This window comes from Aotus nancymaae, unplaced genomic scaffold (genome assembly GCF_030222135.1).
Source record: "Aotus nancymaae isolate 86718 unplaced genomic scaffold, 86718_ANA_hifiasm-v0.15.2.pri h1tg000083l, whole genome shotgun sequence".
Lineage (NCBI taxonomy): Eukaryota > Metazoa > Chordata > Mammalia > Primates > Aotidae > Aotus > Aotus nancymaae.
The window spans coordinates 2432474-2448990 of NW_026988498.1; the positions used below are offsets into that span (position 1 = coordinate 2432474).

The 16517-nt window shown below is 49.1% G+C and overlaps 1 protein-coding gene across 1 annotated transcript in view; it reads right to left on the reverse strand.

Moving 5' to 3' along the window:
- IL15RA (interleukin 15 receptor subunit alpha) overlaps nucleotides 1-16517 on the reverse strand; it is a gene marked incomplete at its 5' end in the record, with an annotated part of 30936 nt that overhangs the window by 1659 nt on the left and 12760 nt on the right. The window contains 5 exons of the mRNA XM_064369038.1: nucleotides 599-674; nucleotides 9303-9335; nucleotides 9912-10109; nucleotides 12586-12684; nucleotides 15323-15517. Of these exons, the coding sequence (XP_064225108.1) occupies nucleotides 599-674; nucleotides 9303-9335; nucleotides 9912-10109; nucleotides 12586-12684; nucleotides 15323-15517 (601 nt within the window). The remainder of the gene's footprint in view (nucleotides 1-598; nucleotides 675-9302; nucleotides 9336-9911; nucleotides 10110-12585; nucleotides 12685-15322; nucleotides 15518-16517) is intronic.

A 16517-nucleotide genomic window follows, 5' to 3' on the forward strand; every position in this document is an offset into this window, starting at 1 on the left:
CCATTTGTAAAATAACCAGTTTATGGAAAGGATCAATTCACCAAATGACCAAGTAATTACACTCAACAAATTTACCAATTCTCCTCCTCCTCCTCCTCCTCCTTCTCCTTTTTCTTTTTTTTTTTTCTGAGAAAGGGTCTCACTCTGTCTCCCAGGCTGGAGTGCAGTGGTGTGATGCTGGCTTGCTGCAACCTCTGCAGGCAACCATGCCCAGCTAACTTTTTGTATTTTTTGTAGAGATCAGGTTTCACCATGTTGGCCAGGCTGGTCTCAAACTCTGGGACACAAGCGGTTTATCCACTTTGCCTCCAAAAGTGCTAGGATTATAGGTGTGAGCCACTATGCCCAACCATGCCAATTCTTCTTAAAGATATATTTATTTTTTGAGCTTTTTGAAAATTATTAATTTTTTTTGATGGGGACAGGGTCTCACTATGTTGTCCAGGCTGGTCTCAAACTACTAGGCTCAAGTAATTGTTCCACGTCAGCCTCCCAAAGTGCTGGGATTATAGGTGTGAGCCACCGCGCCCGGCCATGTGCCGCTCTTTTCTCGTGGGGAAGGACGACTCTTGCAGAGGGAGCACCCGGTGTGACTCACCTTGACTTGATGTAGCATGCCAGGAGAGACACCGCACTCAGCCCACACAGCAGGACAGTGGACGTGGAAATGGCCACTGAAAGGGAGAAGACCACGTTGAGACACCCAGGAGCACATTCATGGCTTCGAATTACAGATTCTTTACAGTGGACGTTCTTACAAAGGGATCCAAGCACCTCCAAGCAGCCTGTCGCTCTGGACATTTCTGGAGGCCAGTGCATTTCCCTCTATTCTATGTCTAGGCAAAAACACATCCCCCTTCCTGCCAAGGGTGCCAGCTCCCTGTCGTCCCACACCTCTGCTCCTCATCTTTGTGCTTCTCGGGTAGAGTGCCTGGGGTGATGGGGCAGGAATGGGACAAGGGAGGAGGGAGCAGTAAGAGCCTCGAGGCAAAGCCAGGAGTGGGATGAGGAGAGCGAGCTCCTGCAGCTAAAGCCAGGGTTGAGAAAGCAGACAGGGACACACCCCTCCTCTGCTGTCCCCAGCACAACGCCCCTTTTCTTCAACTTTACAGGTTTAGAAACAATAGCACACAGTGCCATTTTTCTTGCAATTTCTTTTTTTTTTTCACTTGCAACTTTTTTTTTTTGAGACAGGGTCTCCCTTTGTTGCCCAGGCTGGAGTACAGAGAGGCATGATCTCAGCTCAGGCTGGTCTCAAACTCCTGACCTCCACCTGCTTTGGCCTCCCAAAGTGCTGGGATACAGGTGTGAGCTACTGCGTCCAGTCTACTTTCAATTTTTTTTTTTTTAAGATAGAATCTCACTGTGTTGCCGGAGTACAGTGGTGTGATCTCAGCTCACTGCAAACTCCCCCTTTCAGGTTCAAATGATTCTCCTGCCTCAGCCTCCTGAGTAGCTGAGATTACAGGTACCCACCACCACACCTGGCTAATTTTTGAATTTTTGATAAAGGTGGTGTTTTGCTATGTTGGCCAGGCTGGTCTCGAACTCCTGACCTCAGGTGATCCACCCGCCCTGGCCTCCCAAAGTGCTGGGATTACAGGTGTGGGCCGTGGAGCCCAGCCACCTGCAGCTTATTATGGCAGAGGAAGAGCAGTAAGGAGGAAGAAGAGGTCTTTTAAGAGGTGTTCTAGATAAGAGGAGGTTAGGATTTTGGACCATTTTGAATGAGTTGAAAGGAACAGCCTGGGGCACTGACAGGTGTCACCTGAGGTTTATCACATAGACTAGGAAGAAGGGGTCTTCCTGTGTGAGCAAGAGCGATTAGCTTGAGGGCAGGGGAACATAGCTATTGTTAAAAACACTTGCAGGCCGGGCACGGTGGCTCATGCCTGTAATCTCAGCACTTTGGGAGGTGGAGTCGGGCAGATCACCTGAGGTCAGGAGTTCGAGACCAGCCTTATCGACATGGAGAAACCCTGTCTCTACTAAAAATACAAAATTAGTTGGGTATGGTGGCGCATGCCTGTAACCCAAGCTACTTGGGAGGCTGAAGCAGGAGAATCACTTGAATCTGGGAGGCGGAGGTTGTGGTGAGCCAAGATTGCGCCACTGCACTCCAGCCTGGGCAACAAAAGCAAAACTCCATCTCAAAAACAGAACAAAACAAAAACACACACTTGCAGGCCTTGTGCAGTGCTCATGCCTGTAACCCCAGTGCTTTGAGAGGCTTAATGGAGAGGATCGCTTGAGACCAGGAGTTTAAGACCAGCCTAGGCAACATATCAAGGCCCCCCATCTCTACAAAAAATTAGCTGGGCATGATGGCACACACCTGTAGTCCCAGCTATTTGGGAGACTAATGCAGGAGAATTGCTTGAGCCCAGGAGTCTGGCGCTGCAGTAAGTTGTGATCGTGCCACTGCATTCCAGTCTGGGCAACAGCAAGAACCTGTCTCTAAAAATGAAAACAAACAATATCCACTTGGAGGTTTGACCAATTAGCCTGACTATTGTGAATTTCCCTGGAAAGATCACCCAGGGCTCTGCACGCAGGACAACAGCGCTGAGATCTGGAGCAGCTGTGGCCTCTCACTGGAGACCGCGGCCACACACGACTCATGGATCCTGCGGGCTTTGAGGGCCTTCGCTGTACACCGAATATACCAAAATAAACCTCCCAGGGCTTGGCCTTTCCATACAACTCTACTGCAAAACCTCTGAGCATAAGGCTGAGGGGACATTCAGAGCCCTGTAGCTGGGGATATAAACTGGTGTCATTTTTCCCAAGGGCAGTTTGCAACATACAACAAAGAGAAGCCTACATGCTTTGACTCTAGTTCAACTGGAATTTACTCGAAGGGAAGAGATAAATACAGAGGTATTCACTCAAGTATTGTTTAAAATAATTTTCTTTTTTTTTGAGACAGAGTATTGCTCCGTCACCCAGGCTAGAGTGCAATGGCATGATCTCGGCCCAATCAACTTCTGCCTCCCAGGTTCAAGTGATTCTCTTGCCTCAGCTTCCTGAGTAGCTGGGATTACAGGCACCTGCCACCAAGCCCAGCTAATTTTGTTCAAGTGATTCTCTTGCCTCAGCTTCCTGAGTAGCTGGGATTACAGGCACCTGCCATCAAGCCCAGCTAATTTTTGTATTTTTAGTAGAGATGGGGTTTCACCACGTTGGCCAGGCTGGTCTTGAACTCCTGATCTCAAGTGATCTGCCTCCCTTGGTCTCTCAAAGTGCTGGGATTACAGGCATGAGCCACTGTGTCTGGTCTAAAATAATTTTCAAGATGTTAATCTGAATCTCTTGTCAACAGACAGTTAATTAAATATGCTATGCCCATATGATGGAATACTATTCAACTATTAAAAATTATAAAATAGATCTGCATTTATTAACATGAAAAGTTGTCTGCAACATCTTGAGTGAAAAAAGATATTCAGATAAAAAGGAATCCACACTAGGCCGAGTGCAGTGGCTCACACCTGTAATCCTAGCATTTTGGGAGGCTGAGGCAGGCAGATCACCCGAGGTCAGGAGTTCGAGATCAGCGTGGCCAACACGATGAAACCTTGTATCTACTAAAAATACAAAAATTAACCAGGCATGGTGGCGGACACCTGTAATCCCAGCTACTTGTGGGGCTGAGGCAAGAGAATCGCTTGAACCCGGGAGGCAGAGGTTACAGTGAGCTGAGATTATACCACTGCACTCCAGCCTAGGTGACAGAGCAAGACTGTCTCAAAAAAAAAAAAAACCAAATAAACCCACAACAATTTCCAACCAGCCATGTGGATGTCCATATGCACAGAAAAGTCTTGAGGAATATATACAGTGGGGGTATTCGAGATACTCTTTATTTCTTTTTTTTTAAAAAGGTCTTTTTTTCTCATATATTTGCAATGACACTGTAATCAGAATAAATAGTAAAATTATAGAAACAAAATAAAACAACTTTTAAGTAAATAAAAAAGCATAGAAAAGTGGTTACAAAAGAAGTAACAGATCCGAGTCACGGCACCAAAAAAAAAAAAGTAACAGAAAACACGAGAAATTAATGAAAACTGTTTTGAGTTTTCGGGCTTAAAATTCATCATTATCGTGACGAAAAAAAGAAATCTGTGTTAGCAGAGACGTCGCACCTGACGGTAAACGATGTCTGGCTAGTGAGTCGGCGCACACTGACTGAAGGGCGTGTTTTACTGGAAAAGGCGACATGATGTGAACTGTGCCTCTCCCTTCACAAGGCCCCTTCCTGTTTCTATTTAAGTGACAATAAAAGCTGCAGAGTGAAACTCAACAGAGAGGAGGACTCCTGAACCAACCATAAAACTAAGCAACTTGAACTCAGCGCCAGATCCTTGGCCTCTTCCTCACTGACATCCAGGCAGCTCTAGTAAAGACATAGGGGCCGCAATCCAGCACTTTGGGAGGCCGAAGTGGGCGGATCATGAGGTCAAGAGATCGAGACCATCCTGGCCAACATGGTGAAACCCCATTTCTACTAAAAATACAAAAATTAGCTGGTTGTGGTGGTGCGAGTCTGTAGTCCCAGCTACCTGGGAGGCTGAGGCAGGAGAATCGCTTGAACCTGGGAGGTGGAGGTTGCTGTGAGCCGAGATCACGCCCCTGTACTCCAGACTGTCTCTCAAAAAAAAAAAAAAAAAAAAGACACGGAAATCAGAATCACCAAGACAGTGAATTAACAGCTTACCTGCCAAGCCCTCCACCTTTTATTGTTTCCTGGGCGGGTGTGTAGATTGGAGGAGAAGGAAGAGAAAGAGCTCTGGTGAGATAGGAGAAGCGAGGAGGAAGGAGAGAGGGGAAAGGTGGTTATGGCAGAGGCGGCCATGAAAACCACGGGAGCACCAGCCCCCTTCAGCCTGTGTGCAGATTGGGTCCAGGACAGAGAAGGCCCCTGAGACAGCCAGGAACAATGCTTGGTATGCATGATGAAAACGTTCTTCAGCAGCACCCTGACCAATTAGGCCCGTCATTGGGTAGTAATACCCGTGTGTCACTATGGCCAGAGCTCCTGTGTGCCTGCATCGGATGAGGGCGGTTTTGGAAGAAGAGCATCAACTCAAGTACTCTGTGCAGCGCCTTCCTCCCTCCCTTTCCTTCCCTCCCTCCCTCCCTCCCTCCCTTCCTTCCTTCCTTCCTTCCTTCCTTCCTCCCTCCCTCCCTCCCTTCCTTCTTCCTTCCTTCCTTCGATGGAGTCTCACTCTGTAGCCCAGGCTGGAGTGCAGTGGCACCATCATAGCTCACTGTATCCTCGAAATCCAGGCTCAAGCAAGCCTCTTACCTCAGCCTCCCAGGTAGCTTGGACAACTGTACATCACTACACCTGGATAATTTTTTCATTTTCATTTTTTGTAATGAAATGCCCAGGCTGGTCTCTTAAATTCCTGGGCTCACAGGAGTCTCCACCTTGGCCTCCCAGAGTGTTAGGATTACAGGTATTAGCCTCCCGCCTTGGCTTCCCAGAGTGTTAGGATTACAGGTACGAGCCACCTGCCTTGGCCTCCCAGAGTGTTAGGATTACAGGTAAGAGCCACCATGCTTGGCTAGTGGTTTCTTTTCTATTTCTATTGCACTAAGCATATAATTAGTGTTGGGTTCACAGTAGACACTCAATAAATACTTAATTGATCAACTTAGGCTTTTAAAGTTCCATAAATTGAAGTAAATTTAAAGTGACATTTGCTTTTTAATGAGGATTCTGCATTTTATAACAGCTTAAGACCATTCCTGGCACTGAACAGAGACTCGGTCTGTATTGAATAAATGATACGACATAGAGGCACTTTCTGTCAAAGGCTGAGGGAATCGACTGCAGAAACTTACTTCAGCCGTGAAAGCACAGAGGCATGACGCATCCTGAGCAGTCAGCCCTCACGCCTGGGTGCTAAAGCAGCATGGCAGTGGCAGTGCCGTCATGTGGCCTGCTGACCTTTTCCTTTACAATCAGGAGTCTTCAAGAACAACTTAGTCAGGGATGGGAGACCAGATATTGTCATAACTGTAGAAAGTTATTGATAAAAAGGGCTGCCAACATGGAATCAACCCAAATGCCCATCAATGATAGACTGGATAAAGAAAATGTGGTACATATATGCCATGGAATGCTATGCAGCCATAAAGAGGAGTGAGATCATGTCCTTTGCAGGGATATGGTTGGAACTGGAAGCCATCATCTTCAGCAAACTAACACAGAAACAGAAAAACCAAACACTGCATGTTCTCACTCATAAGTGGGAGCTGAACAATGAGACAATGAGAACACATGGACACGGGGAGGGGAACATCACACACCAGAGCCTGTGTGGAGGGGAGGGGTGGGGAGAGCATCAGGAAGAACAGCTAATGCATTCGGGGCTTAATACCTAGGTGATGGGTTGATGGGTGCAGCAAACCACCATGGCACATGTTTACCTATGGAACAAACCTGCATGTCCTGCACATGTATCTCGGAACTTGAGGTAAAAGAAAATTGAATAATAAAAAAAGGGCTTCCAAATAAGCCAGTAGATATTTAAGACAATGAAACTATGAAGCATAGTTCTTAAATATTTATTAAAATGTTAAAGCCCTCAAATTCACCCATGCATTTGCTTACTCATTTGATATTTATTAAGCATCTACTATTTACCATTTTCTGTTGAATTAAAAAGAACAAAAAAGTACTGCTAATCATTTATATAAGTTATTTTAAAAAGCAAATTATGATATTGGTAGTATCAATGGGTTGATTAAAATGTCAGTGAATTTACTGAGCAACCACTGTGATAAAGCATCATTAGTATTTTCTTGTGAAGATGAGCTCAACTGATTGCGTATTCATGCAGAAATAGCACCGTCCTCTGATGTCCAAGGGGCCACTGAGTGTATGTGCCACACGTAACCTGTGCTCTTAGATCTCAGGGTGGCTGATCCAGATTAAAAGACCTAAAGTTTTTGTGTGTGTGGCATCTCTGTATTTCCACACTTCTTTGAACAGAAGTGTCTTTGTGCACTGTAGGTGTTTGGTTAATGTATATTACATTACATTTCAGAATTTGGGAGAAAGTTTTTGAGTGTGTGTGTGTGTGTATGTGTGTGTGTCTTGCTCTGTCTCCTAGGCTGGAGTGCAGTGGCATGATCTCAGCTCACTGAAACCTCTGCCTGCCGGGTTTAAACAATTCTCTTGCCTCAGCCTCCTGAGTAGCTGGGATTATAGGCGCCCACCACCACGCCTGGCTAATTTTGGTATTTTTAGTAGAGACAGGGTTTCACCATATTGGCCAGGCTGGTCTCAACCTCCTGGCCTCAAGTGATCTGCCCACCTCGGCTTCCCAAAGTGTTGGGATTACAGACATGAGCCACAGCGCCTGGCCAATTTTTTAATCTAATAAAAGTCATGAACTAGAAAAAGCAGATTATAGATTATAGCCCATCATCAAATAGTTGTTGGAAAATCTGTATAGAAAGAAATGACCTCCGAATTGTACATGTAGGATTTTATCCAAAGATATTCTTGCACCTATGGATTTTTCAATTAATCGCTGTTTGTAAGATAACCACAGAATGTAGCAATCACATGTCCAGATAGGGGGTTGGCTAAGTAAATGGTGGGAATTCCATATGATGGAATATTCTATAGCTGTTAAAAAGGATGAGGTGGTTTCTGTGTCCTGATGTGGGAGGACCTACAAGCTATGCCAGCAAGTGGAAAGAAATACGGTGGAGAGCAGAAGAAATAAAGCGGCGGCCCAGCCTCCCTTCGCCCCTCTGAGCTTGTTTATACGGTCCCTCCGGAAGGATGCCCAGAAATCTGATAGCAAGGGCTGCTTCCTCATTGCAAGGGGATTTTTGAGTTAGAAATGGGATTTACTTTTCATCTTTTTTTTTTTTTTTTTTTAAAGACTGGGTTTCACTATGTTGGTCAGGCTGGTCTTGAACTCCCGACCTCAGGTGATCCTCCCGCCTTGGCCTCAGGGTCTTGTTCTGTTGCCCAGGCCAGAGTGCAGTCGCATGATCACAGCTCACTGCAACCTCTGTCTCCTGGGTTCAAGCAATTCTCCCACCTCAGCCTCCCCAGTAGCTGGGATTACAGGCATGTGTCACCACGCCCGGCTAATTTTTTGTATGTTTAGTAAAGACAGGTTTCGTCATGTTGGCCAGGCTGGTCTTGGACTCCTGGCCTCCAGTGATGGGCCTGCCTCAGCCTCCCAAAGTGTTGGGATTTTGGGTGTGGGCTACCTCCCCGGTCTGATTGTTTTTTAAACTATTCTAATCAACTAACTGCTAAAATATCCAAAATCACTTGATGTTTTCCCAGATGAGGTTTAATGCAGGTAAAAATGAGACCACAAAAATACGAATCATTCTCTAGCAGGAAAATTTATGAACAGAAGATCACAATAATTTTTGCCCATATCAAATTACAGTTGGGTTTTTTGTTACTTTGGAAGCTTGCCAGCCTGAAGCATGACTTGCATTCTTCTCATTACCGGCGTTCTTCCTCCCTGCATGCTTCCTTTCGTCCTCCTGTTCTCCTCTCTCCTCCTCTCCCTTCATCTTTTTCTTTTAGTCTTGCAAACGCATCCCCCTTTTCCTATCATCACGAGCACATTCTCATTCCTATTCTCCTAGCCTTAGCATTGCGTGTGTCTTCTGTAAGGATGAGCGTTTTTTTGTTTTATTTTGTTTTGTTAACTTTTTTTCTTTTTCTTTCTTTAAATAGAGATGGGGTCTTGCTATGTTGACCAGGCTGGCCTCAAATTCTGGCCTCAAGTGATCCTCTAATTTTGGCCTCCCAAAGTGCTGGGATTACAGGTGTGAGCCACTACGCCTGGCCAAGAGGAGCGTTTTATACTGAAAATGTGGACAGCCTCTCTGGGTGCACGGTGCCACGCTGTGGAGAGGGCTGGGCAGCCTGTGGCAGAGATGCTACAGCGTCCATGCCGGCAGCCGGAACCTGTGTTTTCGGATGCTCCCTGCATGGGAGGTGGACCCTGCTGCATAGAGCTGTGAAGAGCTGGCCTGGAGCCCTGTTTTGGGTGCCAGCTCTCTGGGTTCAACTCCGGTAGCTTGACAGCTAGAAGCTACCAATATTAAGAAAAATAGGCGCATCAAACAGAGAATTCCATAAATCGGCTATTTTTTTTAACTTTTTATCTGATGGCAATCTTCTGAGAGTGGAAGGGGCCGCTGTCAGGATTGTGCTGGGCGGCAGGCCTGGGCCAGGACCCCCCAGCACCCTGGGACTGCGGTCACCTCAATCATAAACATACTGGACAAAGGGACAAACTTACCTATGGTGCTGCTGTTACCCGCTGGATACGCATCTGCGGAAAAGAAAGGACAGTGTCACAGCTTGAGTCCTAGAGGTCCTAGTTCCTCATGAAGCAGGAGAAACTCTGCACAGCTCAGCTCCCATCTTAGCACCCTGGGAGACACATGGTTGGCATAACCAGACTCGTTTTAGCAAAGAGCAAGCAAGCAGGGTAGCTCACTGAAGTGCTGGCCACACTTAAGAATCAGATAAGCCTTAGAGAAGGTCCACTTTACCTACAGCTCCTCCATTCCACAGATCCTGGCCCCAGACTGCAGGCAGCTGCCACCACCTCCCACCGTGAGAGGGCACAGATGCCACTCAGACTCTCAGCACAGGCTCTCCGTGCAGGTGATAAGGCTGGTCCTGCCACTTCTGGTGGGGGTGGTGGGCTTGCTTTTCTAGCTGCCCCAAGGACAAAGCCACAGAGAAAGAGGCCAGGCCAGGAGGCTGGTGGCCGGGGGCAGCAGAGTGCCCAGTGAGTCCTGACTTTGGTTCAATGGTATAAAGCTGCCTTGTGATGGATCTCAGCCCCTATCTCAGAAGCCACAGTGGGGAATACCTCTCCTGGGGCAAAGTGAGTGCTGACCTGGCAGCTGGTGGGAAGCAGATGCTGTGAGTTCCCAGGTCCTGGCTGCCGTCTGAGAGGGGCTGTGGGAAGATTCGTGACTGCCTATCCCTGTGGTTCCCGTGGAAGGTGATTTTGAAGGCGTCAGCCGGGAGCCCAGGACAAGAGCTGCTGTTGTGGCCATTGTGGTGCCTGAGCTGGGAGATGAAGCTGCAGGCTCTGTAGGAGAGTCCAAGACAGGGAGAACGTCGCTGGGCAGACTCCCCTCCTCCCAGCTGCGGAGGGGTGATGTGAGAGCTGCTGTGGTGAGTCACCCTGGCCAGCCCTCCCGCTCCCCAGCAAACTGCTCCCTGAGAGGGTGGCATAGCTGTCCCTCTGGAAGGACCATAGGACCTGTGAGTGCACTAAAGAACACGACTACAATCACTGCACATGTAAAGAAAAGATCAGCCGGACACAGTGGCTCATGCCTATAATCCCAACACTTTGGGTGGCTGAGGCGGGAGGATGGCTTGAGCCCAGGAATTTGAGACCAGCCTGGGCAACACAGCGAGACCTTGCTTTTTCTTTTTGTCTTTGTTTTTCTGAGATGGAGTCCTGCTCCTGCCAAGGCTGGAGTGCAGTGGTGCAATCTCAGCTCACTGCAACCTCTGCCTTCTGGGTTCAAACAATTCTCCCTGCCTCAGCACCCCTGAGTAGCTGGGATTACAGGTGCCCACCACCATGCCCGGCTAATTTTTGCATTTTTAGTAGAGATAGGGTTTCGTCATGTTGGCCAGGCTGGTCTCAAACTCCTGACCTTAGGTGATCCACTTGCCTCGACCCCTCAAAGTGCTGGGATTATAGGCGTCAGCCACCATGCCCTGCCACAAGACCCTGTTTCTATAAAAACTAGAATAAAAATAAATTATCCAAGGGTGGTGGGCGTGTGCCTATAGTTTCAGCTATTTGAGAGGCTGAGGTGGGAGTCACTTGAGCCTGGGAGTTCGAGGCTGCGGTGACCTATAATTGAGGCACTGCACTCCAGCCTGGGGGACGGAGTGAGACCCCTGTCTCTTAAAAAAAAAAAAAAGAAAAGAAAAGATATCAGCTATCTGAGTGGTTGAGCTTGTTTACTAGAGAAGGCAGGCCCAGTGTTGGAGGCTCCGCCGAGAGCAGGTGGAGCTGCGCTGGCTGAGGCCGCTCGGAGCTGCTGCAGGTGAAACACGGGAAGCCCGGGCTCTGGCCTGAACTCTCCAGGCTGTGTTGGAGGAGAGCGTCCTGGTGAGCTCTGCTCTCAGGACCAGAGGCTGCCTTGCGTTCCACGTCCTCCCTGTCTTCCTTTCCTTCCCTGGAAGGTGGCTGCCCCTGCACTGTAAGGGTGTGGTGTAATTGCTGTTCCCTCTCCGTGGAAAATGTGTCTTCCATTGTGACAGCGGTGGCATTTGGAAAATGTGGGGCTGAGCGCCGTGGCTCTCCGGATGCATTGGTGTTGCCGCGTTCCCATGATGTCCCAGCCAAGCAGGTCATGAGAAGTCCTCACGCCCCTTAATCCTTTGTCACCTCCTCACCCTACCCTCACTGCCAACGCTCCAGGGCTCCCTGCAGACAGAGCACACCAAGGCGTCCATAGCCAAGTGCCCACGGTCGTGCCAGCCCGAGTCAAAGCCTGCTCTCACTTCGGAGCTTCTGACTGCACAGCTGCGTCTCCACAATGGCCATCGGACCAGGAATTTGCGATGCGAAGGCGGGGCTGGGAGAGGCTACTTGACTGTGTTCCTCTCTTAGGTGAACCAGTGTGATAGCATCAAAGGAATTGTAGAATCACCTGGAGTTTCAGTGAAGCCAGCCCCTCACCCGCTTCCTCCGTCTGTGCGCAGGTGACTCACTAGGAAGGAACCTTGTTTAGCCGCTTCTTCCTCCCTCAAGCTGCAGGCCTGTCTTGGCTGCTTAAGAACCACCTGGGGGCCTGGTGCGGTGCAGTGGCTCACGCCTGTAATCCCAGCACTTTGGGAGGCTGAGGCTTGCGGATCACCTGAAGTCAGCAGTTCCAGACCATCCTGGTCAACATGGTAAAACCCTGTCTCTACTAAACATACAAAAATTAGCTGAGTGCGGTGGTGGGCACCTGTAATCCAAGCTACTTGGGAGGCTGAGGCAGGAAAATCGCTTGAACCCAGGAGGCAGAGGTTGCAGTCCTCTTCTACGGTGCAGCCCGCTGAGCAGAGAGGCGTCTGTTCAGGTCCACCCGTGCCGCCCCTGTGGGCTACGGGAAGAGGGAATTGATGCAAACATGCCAAAGCTCCCGCTGCTTGCTGGCCTCCCATCCTGGAATGCTCTCTTTTCTGCCGGCACCCATGAAGCTGTTGAGGGCTAATACACATGCGAGCTCAAACCTCAATCTGCTTTCAGTTCTAGGCAAAGGTAAGTGTCTACAACTAAATATGATCTGACTTATTAGTGGGTTTTAAACCACTATTAATTCTGCACATATAAAACCTGGATATAAAGCAACTTTGATTTGAAAAAGAAAATGAGGCTGGAGGTTCTTATTCTTGATTGAATAAGATGTTTGTATTATTGCCTAAGTCTGCAGTGACATACCACGGAGGTCCTGAATCTGAGGGATTGGTGAAGGTTGACAGGGGTGGGGGTGCTGGGGGTGCTGGGTGTTTGGAGGGAAGAGGTGTCCTCAAGAATTTTCTGACCTTCTTACCTTTTCCAGAAGGGGAGAAGCTCTCTGGCTGCGGGGTCACCCCTGCCGTCGTTACCGTGGAGGGTGGTGCTGGCCTTTGGCGAGCCAGGGCAGGGTCTCCTAGAGAGAGGGTAACCACAGGGCACTGAAGGTCCTGAGGCTGGAATCTGGGCTGGCCTCAGAACTGGATACGAATAAAACATATCAACACCAGAGCTTACAGTGGAGGCATCTGGTTTCCTGGGACACGTTAGAAGCACGAGAAATAAAGTGTTTCCCCGCCCAAGTCCAAAGACAGACTGCACGCTATTTTTCTTTCATTTCCAAAAAGACTGCACAAGTTAAAGATCAAATTTATTTTGGCTGAGATGATATTCATAATATCAGTTCAATTTTATAATACTGGTTATTCTTGGGAAAATAAATGATCACTCGATAGATTCTGTTTGAGACAGGGTCTCGCTCTGTTGCCCAGGTTGGAGGGCATTGCTATGTCACAGCTTACTGCAGCTTGACCCCCCAGCCTCAAGCAACCCTCCTGTCTCAGTCTCCTGAGTAGCTGGGACCACATGTACATGCCTCAACGCCCAGGTCATTTTTAATTTTTAATTTTTTTCTGTAGAGTCAGGCAGGGTCTTGCTAGGTTGCTGAGGCTGGTCTCAAACTCCTGGGCTCAAGCAATCCTTCCCACCTCAGCCTCCCTGAGTGCTGGGATTGCAAGTGTGAGCCACCGTACCTGGCTTCCATTTCGTTTGTTTAGCAGGAAAAACATCATTCAAAGCGCAAGAGGTTGGGAAGCATAACCGAGGAGGTTGTGCGTGGTCAGAAGGTGGAAGGATCCTTTGGGCCAGGTGAAACCTAAAGACGCCTCCAGTCTTTGGCTCTCAGCTTCTCTTCTTTCCTCTCTCATCCTGACCCTGTTTGGACCCCACAGCTCTTCTCCATTCCATTCTGGATCCATTTGCCAAAAGGACATGGAGCGTTGAGGAGACCTGACTTTCCCTGCAGTGAGAAAGCCCTTTTTTACCCCAGGCTTACAGGTTCTGGGGAGTCCCAGGACTGGCGAGGTAAGACCCGCTGTCGTTCCCACAGATTCTGCTCACCCTGCCACGCTCAGCTTTCTCATTACCCACTGGTGCCACGGGTGCTGCGTCCCCAGCGAGCGATTTCTCGGAATCTGTCGGAGGCTTCCTCCCTGCCTTACCTCTGCTGCCTGTGTGACTTGCTCTGTTCTAGGGGAGGAGGCTGAGCTAGCACTACAAAGCCGGAGGGAATGTCCGGCCCCCTAGGAGCTCCCTTGCTGCGGAGGGCGTGAGCTATGGGACGGCCCCTGCGGGGTGTGCTCATCCCTGCCCCGCAGGCGAGCTGGGGAAGGAGGGGAGCCTGCATTCCACATTCGTTGAATGGGAAATCTCTTGGAAGCCCCTGGGTTAATCTTTATTTTTCCAGAGGAAGGAAGAGGGGGAGCAGAGGTGGGCCTGAGGGTTCCAGAAACAGCCCCTAGTGGCTCCCACCTGAGGTGATTTGGCTGCTTCTGGGATGTTTATTCAGGTGTGGATGGTTTATAAAAAAAGTTGATTCTTGCCACCTTCCCTCACTCCTGCTGGACACCATGCACAGGTGACTGAGCAAAGGGAAGCCTTGATCTCATCCCCAGGGCTGGGCCATGAGGGAGGAGTAGTGACGGCTTCCGACATCCACTTTCTCATGAGAAATCCAAAAATTTCTCACGCTAGTGTGCTCATGAGCGCGTGCCCGGCTCTGCGGCCCAATTCTCTTGCCAGCATCATCTTAAATCAAAGCACTACATGTAATAAGAGTTAATATTTACCTGGTTTCACACCACCCTCCCACAGCCTGCAGTGTGGACATTAGGTCTGTTTTCCAGATGAGCAGCCAGAGTGCCAGAACGTCACACAAGTGGCCCAAGGCCTCCCGGGTGGTAGACGGCAGAGGCGGGATTTAAACCCAAATTCTGTGACCCCAGTGCCTGTGTATTTCCAACATCAGGAGCTGTTGCTGAGGAACCCACTGGTGTCTTTTTTTATTTTTTATTTTTTTTTTGAGACAGAGTCTTGCTCTGTTGCCCAGGCTGGAGTGCAGTGGCACGATCTTGGCTCACTGCAACCTCTACCTCCTGGGTTCAAGAAATTCTCCTGTCTCAGCCTCCCCAGTAGCTGGGATTACAGGTACATGCCACCATGCCTGGCTAGTTTTTGTATTTTTTTTTTTTTTTGAGACGGAGTTTCGCTCTTGTTACCCAGGCTGGAGTGCAATGGCGCTATCTCGGCTCACCGCAACCTCCGCCTCCTGGGTTCAGGCAATTCTCCTGCCTCAGCCTCCTGAGTAGCTGGGATTACAGGCACATGCCACCGTGCCCAGCTAATTTTTTGTATTTTTAGTAGAGACGGGGTTTCACCATGTTGACCGGGATGGTCTCGATCTCTTGACCTCGTGATCCACCCGCCTCGGCCTCCCAAAGTGCTGGGATTACAGGCTAGTTTTTGTATTTTTAGTAGAGATGGGGTTTCACCATGTTGGCCAGGCTGGTCTGGGACTCCTGACCTCAACTGATCCACCCACCTCGGCCTCCCAAAGTGCTGGGATTACGGGCGTGAGCCACCGCGCCCGGCCCCCACGGGTGTCCTTAGCCCCAGACCTCAGCACAGATCCCTTGACCCCCAAGATGGGGTCTTCTCTCCGTGCAGCCTCGGCGGGGTGTAGGGGTGAGGAAGGTGGGGCGGCATGGGCTACTCACTGATGCATTTGAGACTGGGGGTTGTCCAGTAGGCGATGTTGGTGGCCTTATTCAACACGCACTCGGTCAGGCTGGATGTGCCGGCTTTACGCTTGAAACCAGAGTTACAAATGTACCGCTCCCTGGAGTGCAAGCTGTAGCTCTTGACCCAGATGTCTGCGTGTTCCACGGACACGGGGGCAGGGCACGTGATGCCTGGGAGAGTGCAGAAGACAGGGGAGGGATGAAGAGGTTTCTGCTTCTCCAAGCATACATGGCGGTAGTCAGTAACTTTAGAGCTGGGTCCAGCTTATCCCAGGGGCGCCTTAGGACAAGTCACAGGTGCCAAGCATGTGGAGGATGTGCAGGAGGGCATCCGTCACCCAGAAGCCTTCCCAGAACCTTGCCTGAAGTGCCAGTCAGCCAGCAAAGCAAGAGATGGGGGTGTGGGGAGGGGTCATCGGTGAAACACCCTCTCCCTTCCTTCATTTCCCACCCCTCTTCAAGCCCTCAGTATCTCTCCAAAGCCTTCATACCCCTCCACTGTGGACCCAGCCTCCCACTCTTGCTGAATGACAGCAAGTGCCTCCAGATAGGTCCCCTGCAGGCTCTCCCACAGGTCTCTGCAGCCAGCATCACCTTTAGAAATGCATCTCTGTGCCTGCCCAAATTGGTGCAACCCCATCTTTACTAAAAATACAAAAAATTAGCAAAGAAGGGACTGAAATGTTAGTCATTTCCATTTCCATTCTGGAGACACTGTATTTGTTACCGGCTTTTAGTTGTTGTTGCTAATTTATTAACAACTGTTGACATCTCCTTGTCCTTAAAAAATTCCTTCCTATGTAAAAGCACGGAACGTAAATGTTAAAGATGACCTAGCTTCAGTGAGCCGTAGGAGCCCTTCAGGCTTTCTTCCTGCATGTGTAACCACAACTACAACGAAACCTGTGAGAAGGGAAAGTTGACCTTCCTTCCAGTATGCAAAAATGAATGAAGTTGGTGTTATTGATCATATACCTAATATGCAAATCTGTGGATCCCAGGAAAGAATCTATTCAAGGCCTTGATGACAGTTAACATAAAATCCCCTTTGGCACCAATTTTGTAGATTGTGGTTCTATAAAGAAACTCCAAAAGGGTCGTCCTTGGTCCTTAAAAGGCAAGGAGGCAGCTAATGTAGCACTCTGCCATAATTTCTCCAAGCCTGTTCAAT